Source organism: Onychostoma macrolepis, chromosome 06 (assembly GCF_012432095.1).
Source record: "Onychostoma macrolepis isolate SWU-2019 chromosome 06, ASM1243209v1, whole genome shotgun sequence".
Classification (NCBI taxonomy): Eukaryota; Metazoa; Chordata; class Actinopteri; order Cypriniformes; family Cyprinidae; genus Onychostoma; species Onychostoma macrolepis.
In genome coordinates, this window is record NC_081160.1 from 21758236 (window position 1) to 21782254 (window position 24019).

The window sequence follows — 24019 nt, forward strand, 5'->3', positions numbered from 1 at the left end:
CTTTTCTGTGGCAGTATAATTGTATCATTGCAATATTGTAATGGAATATTCCTAAAGAAGCCCCCTTTCCCAGTTGTGGGGGAGGTCACGAGTCTCAGGATAAAATATGCAGAAAAAAATAATCATATCCACCAGATAATGGTTATCTTCAAAGCAATTATACCTGAAGCACTTCTGAAAAAAACAGTAGTGCCTTTCAAGTAGATTTAACCTCCCTTCTCCTCAACCTGTCACTGATTTTCATGGCTTTTGATGAAGCAGGCTCACTAGATACCAGATAAGCTTCTTTGTCCCTCAGGTGCTAGACACCCACTCTACTCTCAAACTGGAGAGCACACGGGTCTGCGTCGTTCACCTTAACAGTAATCCTATCACCAGTCCTCACCATATTCAGTGTTAATGTTGAAGACTCGTTTGTCATTGGCTCAGTGCTATATGGTATTGAGTTTCATTTGAGTTCAATAAAGTCCTCACTGAGAACATTAGGAACATTTGAACCATTTGTTAATGTTTGGCTTAAATGTTTCCAGTATTCTCTGTGCAGCATAAAAGGAAGCTGTGTCTCAATTCATTTGTGCAGTGCATTGCCATGGCTGCAGGTTTTTAAATGGAGTCATGTAAGCAAGCCTTAAATTAGTCCCTGTCATTTGCATAATGAATCAATGTGTGTGGATTGCACGTGGCTGTAAATGTTAAGTAGAGCCGAGTAATTGGAGGGACTGCATTGGTAATTATTAGTGAATGGAATACAAAGCAGTGAAGCAGATCAATAGCATTTAGGCTTTCTTTCCCCCTCTGAGAGCTTAATGTGACGTATCACCATGTTGGCCAACAAAGAAATCAAAAATTGCTTGATGTAAGGCAATGTTGATTGCAATTTCCCTTGTAGAGTGGAAAAAAGTAATATTCTGGATGATTGGGCTCTTTTATGAGGATTATTTATTTAACAGATTCCTATTTCAGCTACCAAATTGTGTAATGATGTTTATTTAAATTTTTTTTGCTATAGGAACCATATAATTCTCAGATATAACAACTAGCTTGTTAGTCCAGTGTAATTTTCTAAGAATTAATTGTGTTTATTTGGCTTTGCTTTTATTCAAAGTTACTTCCAGTTTATTCATGGTAAACTTTTCTTCAACATGTGTGTTTCCTGCAAACTAAACCCAAAACTATATAGTTTTTAGCATGCTTTACCAATTGATCCTATAAAGCTTCTTAGAGTTCCTGTAGAGTTCAAAAGTCTTAGACAGATTAAAAGGTCGTGCATTCAAGTATTTTAAATATCTGATTGTGTGCTGCTAGGCTTCTGCTAAGACATTTGGCAAGGCTTCACACTGAGTCTGGTAGTTTTCAGATTTTTGAATGGCCATTGACCACATTTGGGTTACATAACAGACCCAGATTTCCGGCTGGATGGCGGTTGCAGTTTTACTTTGTTAGTGTCTGTGAAAAACACAGGGCAGTATCATGTTGACAACACTAGATTTTCCAGAAACTATTTTTAAATCTGAACAGAGAATGTATATGTATCAAACATATTGCATAATTTGCAGTAGCCTACTTGTTTGGTTTGCATCAATCTTTTTGATTTATGACAACTTATAACAAAATTATGTTCAGCCAACAAACTAGATTGAGTTAGAGAAACTTAATTTGTAGATTAAAAACAAATCTTTAAGCTGATTGCTCAAAAAATTAAATTAAATTAATTAATTAAATGAGTTCTTATTTAACAAGTAGCCTAAATTTAATAATAATAAAAAAAAAAAATAAGATATCACTCTGTTCATTGAATTGAAATTATCCAGTATTATGCAAAGCATGCTGGGAATTAGAAATCCACAGCCCAATTTTCAAAATGATCAGTTTCATTTACTGCAATCTAAGAATGTTACACTCAATATTAAGTTGACGTATTGATCGACATTATAATGTCAACACAACTAAACGCAACTTAAAATGTCTAATTAAATCAATAAATTCAAAATTTTAACTTGAAAGCTGTGGTGTAATGGGTCCCCTGGATTTTCTTTTTAGAGTGTGGATCTCAAATGAAAACATAATTAGCACGTGATTCAGACTAATCAAACAAGCAAAAGTAGCTCATGTGATGCCCCATTTATGGCCGCAGTGTGATTTTTGTCCTTCGGGACTCATTATGTACAAAAACATCTATTTCCCCATTTCAGGCAAAGTTCTACCTAACTAGACTTTAAATGAACTGTCACCCGCAAGCTTGATCAAAACATTAAAATGGAAAACTGATGAGAAATAAACTCGTCTGGAAAGCTGCACGCCTGGCAGGTTTATTCCACAGCCTCTGCCGTATGAGTGACACCTTACCAGCACGACAGTTCTGGACGTTCATAAATTGAACCAATTCTGGGCAGTTATCAGTGGCTAATTTAGTGGACCACAGTCTCAGAGAAGGAATTTGCAAGGTTGTCCAATTAGCGGTGAAAAGTGTTGGGTTGTGAGTGCATGTCAGCAGGGAAGAGGGGGCCAGTGGAGGCGTGTCATCAATCATCTCAACAGCTTTGCCTCTGCATTCTTGGCAGACTGGAGGCCCTGCTCAGACTGGGAATGCCACACCATCATCACAGACTGTCAGCTGCTAAGATGCCCGCCATTTCTCCCAAGAAATATTTCATGCTTCGCATATCTCGCTTTGTTTTCACGTTGCTTAATAGGTCGCGTAATGTCGCATTTTCCATTTGTAAGAACCAGAGAGGATTGACGTTATGACACAATATTAGCCGATAGGAAGTGAGCTTATTTATGAAATGAAAGCAGTTGCCTCTTGAGAGACGGCAGCGCCTGGTTTCCTTCAAGAACATGAGACTTTTAATTGCAGCTGTCAAAACCCAACCAACATGAACAATGGCGTTTAATTTGTACCAGCTCACTACTTTTAACTTTTAGATCACCCAACTTTTCTTCCCTGATGCTTTAAAGATATTTGGTAGTTCTAAAAACAGCCTGAGACTCTTTAAAAGGCCATTAATGAAATTGTGGTAAAAGCAGAGTACTCAAACTGCAATTATTTAAGTGCTGTGCTGAGCTGAGAATATGTTTTAGTCAAAAGAACAAACCCCACAATGCTTGCCATTGTTCACACATTGTGGATAGTGCAAAAGGCTTGTATTATTGTGCCATTTGGATAGCGCTCATGCGCTACATAAATTTATCAGATAATAGGATACACTGTAAAAAAAGTTTCGTCAAATTTATGGTAAAAAACCGGCAGCTGTGGTTGCCAGAATTCTACCGTAAAAAATACGGTAGCAACATTTTAGGTTTTGCGGTTTTAAAGGGGTCCTATTATGCTCTTTTACAAAGTCTTGATTTTGTTTTGGGGGTGTACTAGAACATGCTCTTATGCTTGGTGGTTCGAAAATCGCATTATTTTTCACATAATTTACATTATTACAATACCTTTCTCCCCAGACTGGCGAAAACGGCTCGATTAGTTCCGGGTTAGATGAAGGCCCGCCTACCGAAAAACTAAATGTGTTGTGATTGGTTAGCTGTCCCAGTGCGTTGTGATTGGCGAACAGCTTAGTACTGTACTGTAATAACAGTACTGCCCCGCCCCTTGCCAAAGCAGCAAGTTTGTCAATATTTCCAAATCAATTCAATATCTGAGGATATTGAACAAGAGGATCGCGCAGAACCTTTGCACGCACGGATATAGTAAGACATGTTAAAGTGGTAACATTATTGTTTTTTTTTTGTTTTTTTTGCTAAATCACATTTTAGATGGGATGTCAGCAACAGCTTAAAAATAACTGCATTTACTATGTACATATAAGTGCAACGGTAATATGTATTATGTTTATTGTTCTTTAGTTCTAACATTATAGCATGAATTGCAGTGAAACTCTTATACAGTTTAATTTATTTATACCGTAGTCCCACAGATTTACACTATTTGTGACGGCATATATATGCAAATTCATTCTCTGCCAGCAAGAGGCGCTGTTGGAGTGGTAGAGAGCGAAGTTTCCCCGGTAACGCTGTATACAAAGCAGCGCTCCGCTCACAAACGCTGCTTTAACAGACATTACATGCAAGATGAAATGAAAATGACATCCAAAATTTTCTGAAGACAGTCGGTATCCTTCAGATACAGTGATATAAAAACACAGGGTTTCGATTTTGAAACGTGCAGTGCTCAACCAAGCATTCTCCCCACCTGCCAACCATTCGAATTTCTGTAGGTGGGATTTATTTTAAAGATATTCTAATGGACCGCTTTGTGATGTCACAAATACAGGAAAACAACTTTGTAGTCCAAACGAGCCGTTCGTTGTAGTTCTTGAAAAGGGATTAAAAAAAAAAAGAAGAAATATCTCCCTTTGGAGTGGACTTTGAGATTTGTAACTTTGTAGATCTTTTTATGCCCATACATACACACTACACGCTGACTAAAATTCAAAAAGTGAAAAAGCTTAATAGGACCCCTTTAACTTAAGTAATTTCATTAACTGATATAATTATAGTTAATATACCAATCTATTGAAATACTGAAATCTGTTTTGTACCATTGTAATGCACTGATAACCACCAAATGCAGGTGGTGATGAGAAAGTCACATGACGAACCAAAGCCCATCACAAGCAGCTTTTAAATAACGTGTAGAAGGTGCACAGTGTCATTCATGCAAACACTAAACACCATCATGGTGAAAGTCATTAAACTGAAATATGCAATAAACATTAATTTAACAACATTAGATATAACACACAACCCTAATAAACATAACTGATAAGAAAAAACTAAGAAGAAACATATTTATTTCAAAGAAAAAACATCCAATTTGAAATGCAACGCAGGGAATTCTGGGAACGTCAATTTATGGTTTTTCCCTGTAAGTTTTACATTCCTTTTCACTTCCAAAAACGGTATTTCACCGTAAAATTATCTGAAATGTCTATTACAGTTTTTCACCGTATATATATTAGGGGAGCTTACCATTAACCATTTAACAGGTTTTTACTGTAGAATTTTCACCGTTTTTTACCATTAAAATCACAGTCATTTTTTTTGTGTACTGTAGTTCACCCGAAAATGAAAATTCTGTTATCATTTACTCACCCTCATGTCGTTCCAAACTATAAGACTTTTTCTTTTGTCTTCTGTGGAACTCAAAAGAAGGTTTCAGTTGTTTTTGTCCATACAATGGAAGTTAATGGGGTCCAAAACATTTGACCCCATTGACTTGCATTGTATGTAAAAGAACACTCAGACACTTTTCAAAATATCTCTTTTTGTGTGTTATGCAGAAGAAAAAGAGAGTCATACAGGTTTGGCTTAACATAAGGGTGAGTAAATAATGACCGATTTTTATTTTTAGGCGAACTGTCCCTTGTTATGTAAACGCCTACCAAGGTGTTTGAACTAGTGTTAGATAGCAGAGGGTATCTAGTGCATGTCCATAGGGTGTGTTGCCATGGTTACCATGGCCGGGTGTCATTTTCTGTATCGGGAACACAAGCGCTATGAAGAAACCATTGAGAGTCTCTAATATACATCACGTTGCTTGCTGTTTTTTAAAGACGTCTTAGCATGGACGCATTTTTAAAGGATCTTCCGTTGATTCAGCCTCCCTTCTCTGCAGCATTTCAATTTTCCCCTATTGCAGCATCACAGCACCTATCATAGTCCCTTTAAAGAAAATGGTCCCCCCTGTTGACTTTCATCTAGTATTGAAATGCTCTGCAATTGTTTCTCTATTTGACTGTCAGCATGGTGGAATATTTTCCACTCTTGTCTGGCACTATGCTGTTACAGCGTAGACGGGTTGTTGTTGAAATGCTTTTGTATGTGAACGCATTAATGTTTTAATCACACTGATTACATTTTAGTGTTGCTAATCCCTTTGCACTGTAGCTGTATCTGATTAAAGCGTTCTCACATGCACTAGTTACTCCATGAATGTACGTGTGCTTTCAAATCTCAGTTATGAATCAAAGACCTTTGTGGGATGGACGTTAAGCTGGGCGTAATCTCTGCCAAATGGTCTCACAGAAAGCTTACCCAAGGAGGTTCAGTCCCTGCCAAAAACGCAAAGAATGTGAGGGAAGAACGCTCATTAGATTTCCTTATTCATCCAGTCAAATTAAGGAGTTTAAAACGCACGCCTTCATGTTACATGTCTTCCTCTTGCTATAAACGGCAACCTGGTACATATCTTCTGTTTGTAGTTTGTTATGTCATGATCCATCAGTGAGGCTGATTTTTTCTGACAGTTAGCACCTTCAATACTGGCACGAAAACCACAAAGAACGAGTTTCCTTCACTTGCTGCGTCTTCTTTTGAAGCGCTGAGATGATATCTCCCAGCGCAAAGAAAACATCAGCTGAATGATCGAGTTTTTCTATAGCCTAGTTCTTCCACTACATTAGGTGGCAAAGGGTGTGCTGGCTTGCAAGAAATATGTCAGTTAAGGAAGGCAGTGAGCAGAATTAGGTCATGCAAAATATGGCAGGGTCCCAGCGGGCCCTCACACATATAATTTATCCAGTATTTGTTGTAGGAATTAGAATTAAAGTTGCGAGACACTTGCCCGTCTCCGTTGATTTATTCACATACCATTCGTCTCAACAGGGTTTGAGTTTTAGTAAAAGTGCTGAAAGCTTCTTGTTCACATATGCTGTTTGTCATGTTCAATTCAATTCAGTGATATTTGAATGCCGCTTGTCATAATTCAAATCATTCCAAAGCAGATTTACAAGGAATTCAATTCAAATCATCCTGGACGGAACCACTTGTGTATAATTATTGTAATGATAGCTTTTATAATAGCTTTTTGGGGTATAATTATAAGGCCTAATAGAGTGGCATCACTGTATTTAGCTGCATATATGGAACAAACTGATGCATCTCATCCACTTTCATAGCGTGACACTCTGCCAGTTTTAACCCAGTATCAGAGAGATTGTCACAAAAGATTACAGAAAAGCTGCACCTACCAAAAGCTGAAAATACTGCCTAGTTGAACACACTTGAAACCTGATGATAGACTGGCGCTACAAGAAAATGGCTGTGTATATATATATATATATATATATATATATATATATATATATATATATATATATATATATATAATTAAGATTGTATTATCTCTGTATTTTTAATTCTTTGAGTATATATAACATATTATTATATATTTGCTCTGGAATGGCTTTACCCTCTAGTAAATCACTTTTATATGCCAAAAAAAAAAAAAAATGTGCAAGGTGACTAAATAATGTTTGTCTTTATGCTAATAAATTGTTAGATTTCTCTCGCCACTGATTTATTGGCTAATAATTAGTTTAGCAGACTGCGTGTTGTGCCCTACGACCACTTTACAGTAGAACATTCTGACAGAGTGTTAGACAGGAAAGTAGCTCATTAATGAGGGTGTGAAAGGAGCTGTGGAATATTTAAATAAAGCGAAAGTACATCACGTTAGATCATAGTCACAGACAGTTGTATTTTCCCTCTTCATCTGTACATCTTTACAGGGACATGCTTTTTGGGGTGTCAAATAATGGCGCAAATACCTATAAATTATTGACTGCCTCAAACCTTAGTAAATCACCTTGTGTTATTTATTTAAATACTCTGCTCCTATAAATGTTGCGTCTGAACAGAAAACTCATAGAAATGCTTATGCAATAAAGTTAAAAATAACTGTGTCCATGCCTTTTTCTCGCTTATGCATCACTGCTTTTAGTATTAGCATTAGACGAGCCTGGCGAGTAAACACAAATATTTACTAGGTAAAGGCAATTCTATTGCCAGTTTGTGGGTAGGGAATTGCTAAAAATTATATTTTTCAGTCATTGTTTTGACCAAACAGATTTCGCTGCCAAATAAATTCAAAATGTTTTAGGAGCAAGTGAACACAAGGAATAATTATGAATGTTTCATATGCACCAATAGTCATTAATTATTGCTAAAACATGAGAAATACCACACAGGGAATTTTTTATTTATTTATTTTTTTCAAAATGATTATGCTAACACATCACTGAATTTCAGTTTTGCAGTAATGCAGATTAAAAGTGCATTTAAATCATTGCAGTATTCACAAATGTTTGGATGGGTTAATAGTACTATGCAGTATGTCCCCGTCATATAGGCCTGTGTCTTAATATAATTTAAAATATACTTAGTATTTATATAAGTTTATTAAGAAATAATTTTTCATTTCATTTGTCTAGTAGCAGTGGATTTAATGAAGTATTTTTTTATGAAGTTATTTCCATCCTTTTATGCATCCTGTTAATTGTCTTTAATTTTCTATTAATCAAGATACACAGTAGTTAATTTAGTTTAAGTGGCTGAGCTATTTATGAAAGGCTGGTATGCAATTTTATTTTAAATTGTTACACAAGCCAGTCGTCTGTTTTTTTTTTTTTTTTGGTAACACTTTAGTATAGTGTTAAAAATAACAATTCTCAATATTAACTAGTTGCTTATTAGCATGCCTATTATTAACATATTGGTTGTTTATTAGTACTTATAAAGCATTCTGCCTAAGAACTTAACATCTATTGTAGCTACCTTACTAATTATTAATAAGCAGCAAATTAAGAGTGAATTGAGGCAAAAGTCGTAGTTAATGGTTTGTTAATAGTGAGAATTGGACTTTAAAATAAAGTGTGACCTTTAAAAAAAAAAAGAGTTAAAAAAGTACTGCATAATAATGACCTGCATAATTTTATATTGGCAACAAATTTAGCACAAATATATACAGTACTCCACCCTAATTATTAGAGGGAATAGAATCTCACCATGAAATTAACACTAATTGGAATGATGCATTTGTCTGGCATAAAACAGGCAAATAGCAACAATGACATATAATTGATGACTGATGATAAATAATTTTGGATTTAATGAAAATATGATCTGCTTCCTGACTTACATATAAAATAAATAAAACACAGAATAAACAATTAGCATCAAGTCAAAGTTAAGACATTCAGAACAGTCACGTTGACAGGAAAGTAGAGTTATTATCCTACAAAAGCTTCTTAGGTGAGTGAAATCCGAATATGATAGAAATCCAAATGGAAACTTTAAATTTGTCCTTTGAGAGGTAACACTGTAATAACCATAACTATTAGCTGTCTGATGGCTTGGACTGGAGCACAGATGGCTAGGGGAGGCTGAGATCCCTAGTGGATTATTTGATGTATTTTTGCCGGTTTTGAATGGGTAATTTTGACACAGGAGATACAGTGTTCATTTGAAATAGCAGATGTTGAGATAATATTGTGCATGCATGTGAAAGTATGTGTATGTGTGTGCGAGAGCTAGAGGTAAATGGTAGTTAGCTGCAACATAATGTGCATTTTGCTTCATTTATTAAAACAGTTTTTTTTAAAAACACTGTCCTTTAGAAATCACGACCTATGTGCACTAAGGCAGCATTTTAATAGCTTCAGTCATCTTTATTAGTTTTGGCCATTGTTTAGCATTTGGCGGCCCATAGCTTTAGTTTCCATGTCCACGTACATCCAGATGTAATTATCATAATTTCTCATTGCTAAAGGCACTTATGGGAATGTCGCCAGTTGGTTTTCAACACATTAGAGACAATATTATAGCTTGGCTTTGACGTTTAATCTGGTGTTGAGATCTTGTGGCACATTGTGAGACAAGATTTGTTGGCTGGGATCGACTTAATCTTATTTTAATCCTTGGTCTTCACAAAAGAGTACCTCTCTTTGGCACACGTAAAATCAACAGTGGGGTCAACATTAGACAGGCACATATGTCTTATGAAAGAGAGAAAAAAATAGTGGGAAAATATGCTCCTTTGGGGTTTGAGGAGGATGCTGCAATCTCAGTGACATTCTGTTCTCTGATCTCTCTGATGTTCAGTTTAAATGTCTTTTGTAAGACGATTCACTCTAGTAATGCAGTTTTTATGTATGTAGTATGTATGTATTTTGCTAACGTTGAAGTCAACATGAAATCAAAATTGACCCTATTTACTTGTTCCATCTTTTATTGTGAGCGATTCATCTTTGCATGCTTTTGTCTTTCTAATCTTTAATCAAAATGTAATAACTTGCTCTATCTCTGAAACGACTTCTCATTTTGCCTGACACTGTCGTGATCAGCGGGGGAAAAAAGCCAAACATGTTTCAAACACTGTCTGCTGCTTGCTGCAGCCACTGTATGAAACTAGCGTAGCGAACAGAGAGAAGGCTGGAAGGTGCATTTTCAGCTGTTTCCTTCCCAAAACCCTGTTCCCTATTCCCATTCCCAAACTACCCTGGTTGTGTGCCTGCTGGCTTGAATTGTTCCGCTTTGAAGAAGGAAGAATATCTGTGAGGTTGCAGTTCAGTTTGAGGCATTTCACTCCTGAATGCTTCCACAATTTGATCATAACATGGGGTTTGCAGGCATTTCTTCCAAGTATCAAAAGGTTTTAGTAAAAAAAAACAAAAAAACAAATATAGATAAATATGGTTGTTTACTGTTGTGTGTTGTATATATGCTATCATTCAAAGGTTTTGGTCGGTAAGATGTTGTAATATTTTTTTTAAAACGTTTTAAGCATTTACATGCATGTAAATATTGTGAAATATTATTACAATTTAAAATAACTGTTTTCTATTTTAATATATTAAAATGTAATTTATTCCTGCGATGGCAAAGCTGAATTAACAGCAGATTTGCTCCTCAAGGAAAATTGTTATCAATGTTTTTGTGGAAACGGTTATAAATGTTTTGCAGGATTCTTTGATTAAAGAAAGTTCAAAAGATTTATTTGAAATAGAAACATTATAAATGTCTTTGCTGTGAAATTTGATTAGTTTTATGCTTGCTTGGTGAATAAAAGTATTAATTTCTGTCAAAAAAACCCCCAAAAAACAACTTACTGACCCCAGACATTTCAACAGGAAAAAACCCTCAAAGCTTTCTATGAAATAAATAAATAAAATACAAATCTTTCTCAAATAAACACAGTGTATGTTCCGAATTGTTTAAATCTTTAGTGGAATCCATCCCAAAGGCCCTGCCAGGAAACATACCTTTAGTGAATCATTCAGCTGGAAGGAGTGATCAGAAGAACAAAAGAAATCTGGGTCAATCCGAAATGAAAAGAAAATCCCGTTTAGATTACAGAAAACACCCAGTACATCTGTAGAACAGCAACTGTAATTGGTGGAGCTCAGCGTGTTTTAAGGATATAGTACAGATTCAGTGTGTTTAACTCACCTTTGGCACGGTTCTTTAGATGCCTCAAATCCAAAAACTTGCAGTTCAAGCCAAAACAAAACAAAGGCCTCCTGAATCTTTGCTTTGAGCTGAATCATGTTTTGAATCAGAAAATACCAGATGAAGACCTAATCAGTGTTCCACAAAGTGGAAAGCCTCAATGGATTCTGAAGAGATCATGATGAAAAATCCCACCATGAGTGTGAAGAGGTTTGCCCTCATGAGCTTCACAGAGCAGTGCTTTGAAGGGATGAATAAAGATGATTAAGGGAAATTTCGGGGAAAGAGAAAGAACAAACATGACTTGATTACGGTCTCTTCTCTCTGCTGTTTTGAGACTTAGAGTGCAGATGCTTATTTAAATTGGTAACAATGCATGTTGGCCTGAAAATGCATATTTGGATGCAAAATACATAGGGCTACAGTGGGGTAAGATGTGTCAGTCAGCAAGCCTGCTATATGAAAAATGCTCATGACAAAGGTGATATTTTAAGAAAAATCTATGTTTTTTTTTTTCATGATAAAAATCTACTTTGCGAGTACATATTCTGCATGCAGGAAAGATGTCAAAACAAATATATGTCTAAAAATATATATCATACATATTACAAATGTAAAACCAGGCTAAAAATTAGCCGTGAATTATTAAAGAAAGTTTTAGTCAGGTTGTTACTGCTGTATAAATAACTTTAAAAGAAACAGTTTACCCAAAAATGAAACTTGTCATTTTTTTTTTTTATCAACTTTTTATTTATTTTCATACACAACATCATAACATAACATCCATTCAAAAAAAACAAAACAAAACAACAGACATATAATCAATACTTTAAAGTCCAGTCAAAAAGGAGAGAGAGAGGGAAGGATTTTTTTTTTCAAACAAACAGTTGATGGTCTTCATTGATTTCCATACTATGGAGAAAAAAATGGAAGTCAGAGGTACCATCAAGTGTTTGGTAGGAAGTCATGGGTCTAGCTAGCCACTAGTGAATGATCTCCGAAAACAGACGCGCAAAAGACTAGCGCATGCTAGTATAGGCACATAAAATCGGCTTTGACCCTTTCCACCTGTTCCTTCCAGACGGTACAAAGGAAATATAGCACACATGGAGGTCCAAACCTTTCTTACACAGTAGCCTACACCTCAGTAGGAAGCACTTATGCCTTTGTGGGGAGTTATTGTGAGGTATGTCCACGTAGATCTCTGTGGTGCTTTGACACCAGCCATCCTGCTGTTTCAGGGGTTAGAAATGGTGTTGAAACCTGATGTTGAGCAGTCTGCCTGAGGAGATTTTACAGGAAAATCAAAAGAGTTTAGCTTGTAGCACATAATTTAGAATTGATAAGTTTGTATTACATAATTTAGTTGTGGTCTATTGAGTTTTTGCCTTTATAAATGTTAATATCATTTAACTGTGTAGTGCTAGTAGCACTTTGTAAAATATTTGTTCTATTTGTAATCAACAATTTCTTCCTTTGCTCAAAACTCAGATTTTTATTACATTAATTAGGCTAGATTATAAATACTGTGTTGATTTTATGATAACATTGCAAGTCTCGCTTTTAAAGAGATTGACTGTAAACAGTTTTGGTTACCAATGACTTCTATTGTATGCACAAAAAACAAAAATAAATTTTTTATGTTCCATAGAAAAAAAAAACTTTAGTTTGGGGACCAATTCTCACTATTAACTACAACTTTTGCCTCAACTCCTAATTTGCACAAGCAATATGGAATATATTGAGCATTGACATTTGCAAAATCTTTAGAATGTGCTTCCACGTTCTGCAGTTGTAGTTGTGCATGTTTGGTTGAACATTTAATCTGTAGTCATGGTTACATGTGTGCTTATTTAGCACAAGTATTTATTTATTTATTTAGATAATTATTTATTTAAGTGTAAAAACTGTTGCACCGTCTCATATCTCTTGTGCCATTAATGTTAATGTGAAGAATATATCATCTCTATTGCTGTTAATTAGGTATGCATACGAACGTAGGCCTACATAAGTTAGACTCTATTATCTGTCATTGAAATTCAGGGATGTGGCATGCATAAAATGGACAAATTATGACATATCATTAATATTTCAGATAGTTTGTCATACATTTCAGATTTAAGATGGTACTAATAATAACAATAATGAATGTTTTAATAGTTGCTTTTATTGGATTTACAAAGTTGTACACTACATGCAATTTGACATTATGAAATGTTTTTAATTTAAAAGGTTGTAGAAGCATCAACACATTTTTAATAAGATCTGCTCTAAATCGCATTCTCAAATGGGCCTTTCTCATGCATAATGTTAATTCAACTGTATCGTTTTAAATCTTGTCTCATCATTATGTGTACAAGCCCTAGTGAAACAAAGTTAAATCGTTTCAGAACATGTTTTTTTTTTAAGGGCATGAGAACATATCCGGCACATTTCCTAAAGATCCAGTCAACTTTGAGACAGTGAGTTGAGACTTGCAGTGTACTGACGGATATGTTGACTCCCATTTCACCTCTAACCTCAAGAGTATCCGGTGTGAATAACTCACAGAAGACACTCACACCGCTGCTGACAAACAACAAATAGATGTTAGACACGGTACCAGATTGAAGTTCTAAGCCATCTTTTTTTTTTTGTTCGTTTGCTGTTTTAAAGTCTTTTGTTTAGAGGTCAGAACTGTCAATTTGAACACATCATGTTTAAATGAATACAGAAGACAGGAATCCAGAAATGAAAAACAAAATGGGATGACCTTGAAACAAAATAAAAAACATGTTTTTTTTTTGCCTTTTCATGCAACCTGTCCATGTTGGCTTCAACATAATTTGGCTTCTGCAAAGTGACGGAGGGATTTGCACCAAAATACTGTGGAGTTTAATTGGGCCGCATAGCTTTTGACGTCAACAACAAAAGATATGGAAAGCATTTTCTCCTTTCTCCTTAAGCGTTTCTTGAAATGTTGATAAGCCTGTTTAATTTGCTGTCCTAAATTCATGATTATACAGTTAGTTGCATTTTACTATTTGCATTTAACATTGTTTTTTTCTGTGCTGTTTTAGAACAGACCTACGGCCCATTTTTGGGTCACGACCCACCAGCTGGGAACCACTGCTTTAAATATTAAATAGTTATTTTGTTGTTGTTGTTGCTTTTTAAGATATCTTTTGTGCATACCAGGGACTGGTGTAGTTTGTATGATTTGCAAGTCGTGTTTATTAAACATTTTAGTATAACTCTCCTCAATATCTAACATAACAAGTAGATCTGAACCTGTTTTGGTTTGTTTGTTTGTTTCTATTTGCTTCCACTAGTCAGTTCGGAGTGTTATACATGGAAAGATGGGTTGTTTCTTAATTTTTTAGCAAACTGTAAATCATATTCTTGATGTATATGTACTTGATCTGTATATATCTGAAATGACATACCATTGTCCTTGTCCTTGTCCTTGTCCTCAGTCCCCCACAGTCACAAGTTTTATCCCTTGAACTCATCTTTGATAATAAAAATGACATATTTAAACATTTTACCCATGAAAATAATTTTTTCATGCCAAAAACTCTACATCCTCACCTCATTTAGTATACGTGGAATCATGAATATGCAAATTAATCTCCACCGAACCTGATGTGCAAGTTATACAATGTCATCTACAAATTGATGTATCAGAATGGTAATGCATTTTATGTATTTCTCTCTACAATGTCAGCTAACAATGTGTTCCTAATGGTACAAAAACCATCTCAGACAGCTAATGATATGAAAAGCCCCACCTTGCAAATTGACAGGATTGGTTGCATGTTTATGATTGTATTAACGTCCTGTTTCAAACCACATTTTTGAGACTTTGGTCTTTGGTACACTTTTTGCGATAAACTGCTCAGCAACGATGTTGACTGATGAATTTGGACATGGTTTGTCTCGAAGCATTTTAAAAACACCAGATAGACATGTAAACAATCCTAAAAGCTTGATTTTCACCACAGGGTGTCTTTAATTATCTGCTTGCTTTCTGGTTTCAGATGCTACCTGTTGGATGGGATCTCAAAAGGAGCATGGTTGAATCGTTCCAGTATCATTTACGCAGGGAATGACAAGTGGTCAGGGGATCCTCGCGTGTCCATCGTATCAAATGTGGGGGATAAACATGAATACAGCTTACAGATACAGAAAGTGGATGTAACGGACGAGGGCTTGTACACCTGCTCGATACAAAGTGAACGTAATCTACGCCCAAAACTCATTCAGTTAATTGTAAAAGGTGAGTGTTTCATCAACAACTACTTATTTCATCATGATTTGCCATGTTTTTCATTGATTGTAAACTAAATTTAGCATTGTATTTGCACTTAGTTTGGTTTTTAGTTTTGAGGAGGGACTTGAAGCTCTGAAGTATTGCATTTGAACTCTTTATTGATAATATTTATTAATACTGATGATATGAATTTGTGTTTACATCCATATTCATGACACTACATTTTGACTTCAAAAGGCCCAACCGCTCTGTCAAAATGTCAAAAATGTTTTGAATCTCTAGGCCACTGCATGCAATTTTACGCTATTGCTTAAAGCTTAGAGCACTTTTTCCATATTTGTATGTTTGCAGTCATACTGAAAATATGGATTGAATGTGTTACTAATGACTATGAAATCATCAAACGTTAGTAAAACCCTTTTAATGTTTCATTATGTAAATAGGGATTCTAGCTCTACATGTGTGTGTCCCCCTTTTAAGGAATTAGAGTAAAGTCTGTGAATTAGCCTATAGGCTATAGATAGAAGTTGGAGTGCAGGATCGAGAGTGAGATTTGATGTTATGTAACATAATGATTAAATACTGCCACGTTTAAGTACATTTTTATGTGACTCCATTTGTGGTCTAAATTTACAGAGGAAAAAATAACATTTTTTTCACATCCTGCTCAGCATAACATTTTACATCATAGTAGTTTGTGCAAATGGCCACTCTGCAAGCCTCGTTTTAAATGGGCATCAGTTAATATGGTATATTATTATTATTTTTTAGTGAGGAAAACATTAATTCTACTGTTAGCTTTGCATATTATCTTTGGCCGTCTATTCTAATCAATACTTTTTAACTCCCTGACTGAATGGTCATTAAGAGAAGAATTCCACCAGTGTTGTTCTTTGAACAAACCTCCAGTTGCCAGCTACAAATATTGGCATAAAGCTTTACATGTCTGCCTGATAATCCCCTCTTCTCAGTGAATATGCATAACCGTGAGGTCTGCTCTCAGAACTTGTGTACATAAGCTTTATGTGTATGAAGAAAATAATCAGCTTTCGCTATAAACAGGCAATTAAAATAAATGACAGCAGAGGTCAGGTATGCTATTTGTGTGTTTTTTTTTTTTTTTTCAAATAAACACTAGTTGGAGTTCTGCAATTGAGCTGGGAAAATAAATTTGTATGTATGTGTTCACATATGTACTGTAGTTTCCAAATATATTGTTTTTATGTATTCTTCACAGATAACAGAATGTACTTTTATGCATTTACAGTATATATTACAATATATAATATGCTTTTACATATTACTAATTATTTATTGACTTTTTTATTACTTCATATCTATTTTACTAGCTTTATAATTTAGCCACCTATTGATAATAGCTCTGCACAATCTGGGCATTCTCTCAAGCAGTTTCATGAGTTGCCACCTGGGATGCTTTTTAAATTATTTTGAAGGAGTTCCCATGTATCCCGGTTCCCTTGTTGGCTGCTAGTCCTTTACTATCTGTTCCAACTCTTTAAAATTTATTAGCTCATTTAAGTTGGTTGCAATTTTAGCTTTATAGAGAAATTCATATTTAGGCACAATATGTGTTTGCTGCAACAAAATTTTTAATATTCAAAATGAATATTTCATAGCTGTTTGGTCGCTGGCTTCATCAAACATCCTAGTCATTGCACCATATTTTAATGATGCATATTTATCTGAATTCTCTGGTAGGCTCGTGTTGTGTGTTTCTTTTACAGGTTGATGTGTATGGTTGACACCTCAGTAGGAGGTGCCGACTAGTCTCAGCAGTGGCAAATTTGCTATTTTTTATCCGCATAAATCCACTGTCTGTAATTAACTAGAGAAAGATCACCGCAAGCACCCTAAGCCTCCTTGAGATAAAGCAAACTAATACAGGCCAATCATATCTGAAGATGTGTAGTTTTAGAGGCCGTAACCTGTAGCCCGTCGCTGAGTCTCTTCTATGTAATTATAATCAACAAAATGAATGTCCTCCTTTTTCACTCTCTTAGCCGAAGGCTGTTTCATGATCATGATGGATCTTTTGTCCTTAATAGAATCCATTACTTGCATGTATCTCTACATGATCTGGGATAATTAATAAGCACTGGTAAGAAAATATACACGCACTGTTGGGGTAATGACAACAACTAAAGAGAGAGAACAAAAGCGACAGGAAACACATGATGAACAGCGGTCTTGTAATAGGAGTCGGTGTGTGGTAAACTTAATCTCCTGCAGAATTGTATCAAAAATGGAATTGCTAGATTGACTCTTACAGTGGCACACCAAACTGTATGTAATACGATTAAAACGTCTTATTTGTCCTTTGTGAAATTTGAACAGACTGGACTTGTGGTCTCTTCGAGCTCTCTTGATGTATCCTGCACATTTGTGTGGACGAAACAGTTTTGCTAGGTCATTCTTTCTAGCCGACGGGTCAATACCGGGCATCATCAGAGAATGAGTGTGCTTGTTTGTTTTGTAGGGATCGAATGAGGATAGCCCACACACATTTTTCGGAGAATAATCACCTATCTTCTCCACCACTTAAATCTTAGCCTTGTTTACCAGACAGTACCATTTGTCATAGTCCACAGTGAGTCACCATTAAATAGAGCAGTTTGAGACCACCATATTATTCTTTTATAGATGTGATCAGTTAGTGAATGACAGATCAAATGTATTGCTATTCTGCACATAGGCCCTATATATCTAACTTAGCTAAATATTAGGAGTGATGGTCTGTTTGTCATCAGCAACCACCATTTTGTTTATTGTGGAAGATGAACCGAAGAAATAAGGCAGTTTGGCGTGCTTTCCAGTATTGCGGTAACAATGAAACGGAGCACAAAAAGACTTTTCTGTTGTGGCGTATTTTTGAAGAGAATGACTTCTGTGGAAGAAGTTCAGTGATTATCATGGTATATAGAGAGAGAATGTCCAAGACCATTTTATTATTATACTCCCAACAACAGCAGACAGCATTAGCATGAGTACTAGCATAGCAGCATTTGAGAGAGTCAAGGAGAGGTGATTTCCTGTAAATAACGACTTAAGATTTCAGTGTGTTCATCAAAAAAGACCTAGAAGTTCAACGTTAAAGTGAAAATGAAGCAGCTAGTCAAGTTTGCATTATTTAGTAAAGTGATTTCCACTTTAATTAAAAAATATATAACAAACACGATTAATGAAACCATTTTAAAGAAAAAAGGATGTTTTGATATAGCTTTTAGAGCAAGGGCGCCGCCATCTTGTGTGACGTCATGGTTTCATTAATCGTGTTTGCTATATATTTTTCAATTAATGTGGAAATCACTTTACTAAATAATGAAAACTTGACTGACTTGACTTAGTAATTTATTGGCAAAGCTTAATTTTCAGCAGCCCTTACTCTAGTCTTCAGTGTCACATAATCTTCAGAAATCATTCCAATAGGCTGATCTGCTAAACATTTCTTATTATTATCAATACTAAAACAGTATCTGTTCAGTACTGATATAGTTGTGCCGCTTGTTTATTATTATTATTTTTTTTGTGGAACCCATGATACTTATTTTTTCATGATTTTTTTTAAATTTGAAAAAATTGAAAAAAAATTTGTTACAATGCAACAAATGTTTTTTACTGTCACTTTTGATCAATTGAATCAATATGTAGTAATTTTATTTAATTAATAAATCTTAACTAATAAATCACTGTAAATACACTGTAAATAATAATTAGTTCATCAAAAGTGACAGTGAACATTAATATACATACATATACATATATTGATATATACACATGCATATGTATTTATCAAGCAAAAACAACACTGGTATCACTAGTCTGAAGTTCTCCAATCCAGCCTGCTGACGTTTTTTTTTTTTATTGGAACATCATTAAGCTAGGTTAAGATGTTTTGAACTTCATCTAAAATGTCATGAAATATTAAGCCTCATTTTAGATTCTGTACCAGCGAGTCTGCACCTCACAGCAACTCTGCAAAGTCTTTAATGTGAAAGTTGATCCTTTCATGAATGCCCAATATTCGTCTCACTGATATCTCTGTTCATACTGTAAGCACTCCTGCTTATAGATTGAACTAATACAGTGTGCTGGAGAACAAAGAAACGGGTCTACAACAGAATGTTTCTTGTGCACCTTTTATATTGTATTACTATCTGAGATAAGAGATGGATACATGACGGAACCGATATTCACACAGAGCACCAGAATGTTATAAATGGTATTTCTTTTAATAATGCACAGATTCAAAGTGCTACATTTTCAATTAACTCTTCAAATGGACACGTTGTACCAAGAGAGCTCATGTACTGGGTCGTGCACATTCTCACTGTCTCGCGTACCGTGGCATTACCAACTGAAGAAATCCCAGTGGGTAGAGCAGCCTGTCAGGGTTTGTGTTTTGTTTCTGTCTATGACACCTAATTAGGGATCTAAGTTGGTTGGTTTTAGCAGCCTTCAGGTTGTATGGGGAATTGGGAACCACTATGAATGAATGTGGAATCTGGCAGTTTTGCAAGTGTAGCATATTTCCACTTCCAGCCACATGAGTATATTTAAAATGCATGTGCATATTTGTATCACAGTATAGTCACTGGATCAAAATATTCAGTATTCCCTTGTAATGGTGTGCATGGATGAATCATAAGGAGTATTCCCAGCATGCACTCTGTTTTAAAACCTGTTAAGCTGTCTATTAAAAAAAATTCACCCAAAAAATGAAATTTTGCGGAAAATGTACTCTCCCTCAGGCTATCCTAGATGAATATGTTTCTTCACTGGAACAGATTTGTAGAAAATGAACATGACATCACTTGCTCACCAATGGATCCTCTGCAGTGAATGGGTGCCGTCAGAATGAAAGTTCAAACGGCTGATATTATGTTAAACATAACAAAAATACACTTCAAACTTTTACTTTGGCTAAATTATCCTAAGTCCTCTATCTATATGTTGGTGGATTTTCATATAAGAAGACAACATGGGTGCCACGATAAGCACACGAGGAGTAACTCAAAATAACAGTCTTTAATCCAACAAATCCAAAACGGGGTAAACAAAGTAGGGCAGCGACACACAGGAACAACACATCGATGTTAATACCGGCCACACCAGACAGGGAAACACAGGGCTAAAATACTCTAGGTGATTAACAAACACAGGTGGAACAGAATGAACATAATCAGGGAGAACTGAAACAGGTGGGACTAAAATGAACTAAACGAGAACAGGAAAAGGAACAAAACCAAATATGGGCATACATGAGGGAAAACTAAAGCCGGGCATACACTGTGCGATTTCAGCAAGGTATCAACTCACACTGTACGAGAAGATCGCATGCGATGTAAAGCCAAAGCTCACGATATATGTGCTCACGCTATACGGTCCGATTGTCGAGCGTGATTTATGTGCTGACACTATACGTGTGAAATACTTGGGTTGTGCTTGCGTAGACAATGACACCATATAGCCTATGGACGATAGCCAGAGATAACTTAAAAAAAAAAAAAAAAACTATCGGTGATATTGTGAGGATTTGACATTTCCAATTAATATATTAAATTATTATTATTATTATGGTAGTTTTATTATAAAATTCATAGGTCTACTACAAATCATTTCCCCCGAAATAATTGCACATTTACCGCACAACTGAGGCGTGGATAATAAAAGATTAATTTAGATTAGTCCTCACTGAAAATTATTTAAAACATTTAGATATATTCCACAATTAATAGGCCTATAATTAAAATTCTCAACCGTCTAGCTAGCTAGCCTATGTCTGGACTATAGCTTAATGAATATTCAGTCAATGAAAATAAAACCTTTATTACAGACAAGGAAATTCCAAAAACAACTTGTTTAACACGAAATACTTCGATTCTGATTTTATCAGCTGTTTGGACTCATTCTGACGGCACCCATTCACTACAGAGGATCCACTGGTGAGCAAGTGATGCAATAATAATTAGCTCCAAATCTTTTCTGATGACAAATTAAGCTCATCTTCAGTACATCTTGGGTGGCCTCAGGGTGAATTTGAAGGAATTTTTATTTTTGGGTAAACTATTTCTTTAGAACATCATATTAACTGATTTGAATCACATTACCAACACAACGCTACTTTGATGTTAGCATGTTTCTAGGCTAACAAATAATATTCTAATAAGCATGAAAATATATACAATAGCACACACAAATATTGAGTATAATTGCCATTTTTTTCATTAGACTGGATTATTTTTATCAATGTTTTCAGTATTGCATAAATTATATTTTAATACACCATCTTACAACACCTTCTTTTATTAAAGAATACATGTGGTGTATTTTTCTTTCATTTTCTTTTTTCTTTGGTTTAGAAAAAAAGAATGCATCTTAGAAAGCAGCATAATCATGCTTCCTACCTTTTCAAACAGCCGTAGCATTGGGTTTGTGCCTGTGATTTCTTCAAGTGCTGCCTATGTTGGCAGCTTGCTAGCGTTTGGAACAGAGCCGCATTGTGACTCACAAGGGTTGTTCAGGACATACAAGAGTTTATTATTATATTCAAAGTTGTTACTTACCCTCAGTGTCTCTTTCAGCTCAATTCAATGAATGTAATGTCTGTCCTAACAGCTTCTTAACCGGTATGTTTTGTCTTACAAGTAATTCATAACAGGATTATCAGACTGAAGGCTTTTCACACATGAGTTTTTTTTTTGGGGGGGTCTGTATCCAATTTTCCTCCTCTGACTGTTTTATATTATTTGACTCCAAAGCACAGTAGATTTGCATCATCGATATGATACCAGCAACTGTTTACAACTAGCTACATAATGTTGTATCTCTAGAGGAGAAGGCAAAAGAAATGGAAAAATTCACCTTTTTTACTCCCTTTTGGTTTTACTACCATAAAGAAAAAAACGCACAAACAGCACTTATGTTTAAGACAAATGAAAAATGCGAGTTGCTAAAATGCAATTTTCTGTGGAGAATAGTAGCAATTAGAAATACATTATTGTATAATAGACATTTATACGTCATCAACATTGGTTCTCTTCCACAAATTAGACCCAAATGCATTCAAACCAACTGTGTATCGTGCTGAAGTCCAAATGAACCATCCCTCCTTCAGGCAAACTTGTGCACGCCAAAGTTCACAAAAAAAAGAAAAGACCAAACGAACTAAAAGCTCTAGTGTGAAAACTCATAAACTCTGCTGATTTCAACAGTAATATAGTAATGTTTTACTCTGTCATTTAAACACAAGTCAGCAGTTCTTGTGGAAAGGATAGGGAAAATTAATTTACAGTGGTCTCTGTGTATTTTTGGCGTGGCATGCATGCAACAGATATTAAAGGTTAATGAAGGGCTCAGCTGTGCAATAGAGTGTATCGCTTATTGTACTGCCTATTCCACTGGTAATTTACCATGCAGAGGCCTCATATATAAAACCAGAATTCACCTCATTTATGCTATAAATATTTAGATGATGCTGTAACATACAAGTCCATTTATTGAACATCAGCCTTAACTTTTTTGTTTTGTTTTTTTCATTCCTTTTCAGCCGGAAGACAACAAATAGATAAGACTGCATCTGATTTCTTTGCCTGTCTCTGCTCGGCTCTTTGCCTGTGCTAGTCTGCATTATGACAGGAGCCCGCTTTTCCCTCAGCTCTGTAATTGGAATGTGGGCTGGCAGTAGGTGTGAAGCATTGGGGTCTAGGAATTGGGTGGCAGCAGTCAGCCCTGGAGAACCTGTCAGAATTTATAGAAAGGCAAGCCATGTACTCCACTTTATTCAGAGGAAACTCTGCATTTTAATAGCTGTAAGCGTTTCAGTAATTCAAGGTGGCGTCATTAGAGGCTTATTTATTCACTCTGGGGCTGAGAGACTGATAATGCCTCCCCCGTCAGCTGTGGCAGCTCCATCTCCGCGCCTCCCGCCGAGGAGAGGAGGGAGAATTAGAGTGGAATGGGCAAACATGACAATCGTGCAGCAGTTAATGAATTAAACGGAAAACAAAGCATCAGGTTGTCTTGAATAGGGCCTTGGGGTAGGGCTTTAGCGTTGTCTTGTTTTTCTCTTGTCATCATTACCCTACCAATTGAACAGGCTGAGTGGAAATAAACAGGTTAAAAATAACTATGGCCAAAAGCGTTGAGCTTGACACTCAGAAAGGATTCATAGAAGTCAAATCGCGGTCAGACCTTGAGCTTGAGATTAAATAACATGTGCTTTCATTATGAACTTAGTGATAGTTAAAAGAGCATACCGGGATAGGTTGTTGACCTTTGCATCTGTTTATGCTGCCGTGTTCAGTGGAGTGTCAAGGCATACCGGTCCTTTCGGCTTTTCAGCTACTTGAAAATACAGAGAGGGTTTCATTTCATCTGATAATATACTCTGTATTCACAGGTGGTACACACAAGACCAGTAATGAAAGTCAAAACTGTCTTGGGCTGTAATGAGAGATATTCCTTCAATGCACCAAATCCTCTGGACTTTTTTCCCCCGCCAACTTATAAGCT

At 35.7% G+C, this 24019-nt stretch overlaps 1 protein-coding gene across 5 annotated transcripts in view; it reads left to right on the forward strand.

The window, feature by feature from the left end:
* The window catches only part of negr1 (neuronal growth regulator 1), a 164264-nt gene that overhangs the window by 23524 nt on the left and 116721 nt on the right, over window positions 1-24019 (forward strand). For all 5 annotated transcript variants that reach the window (XM_058778333.1, XM_058778329.1, XM_058778330.1 and 2 more), the window contains exon 2: window positions 15255-15493. In XM_058778333.1, coding sequence (XP_058634316.1) covers window positions 15255-15493 — 239 coding nt within the window. The remainder of the gene's footprint in view (window positions 1-15254; window positions 15494-24019) is intronic.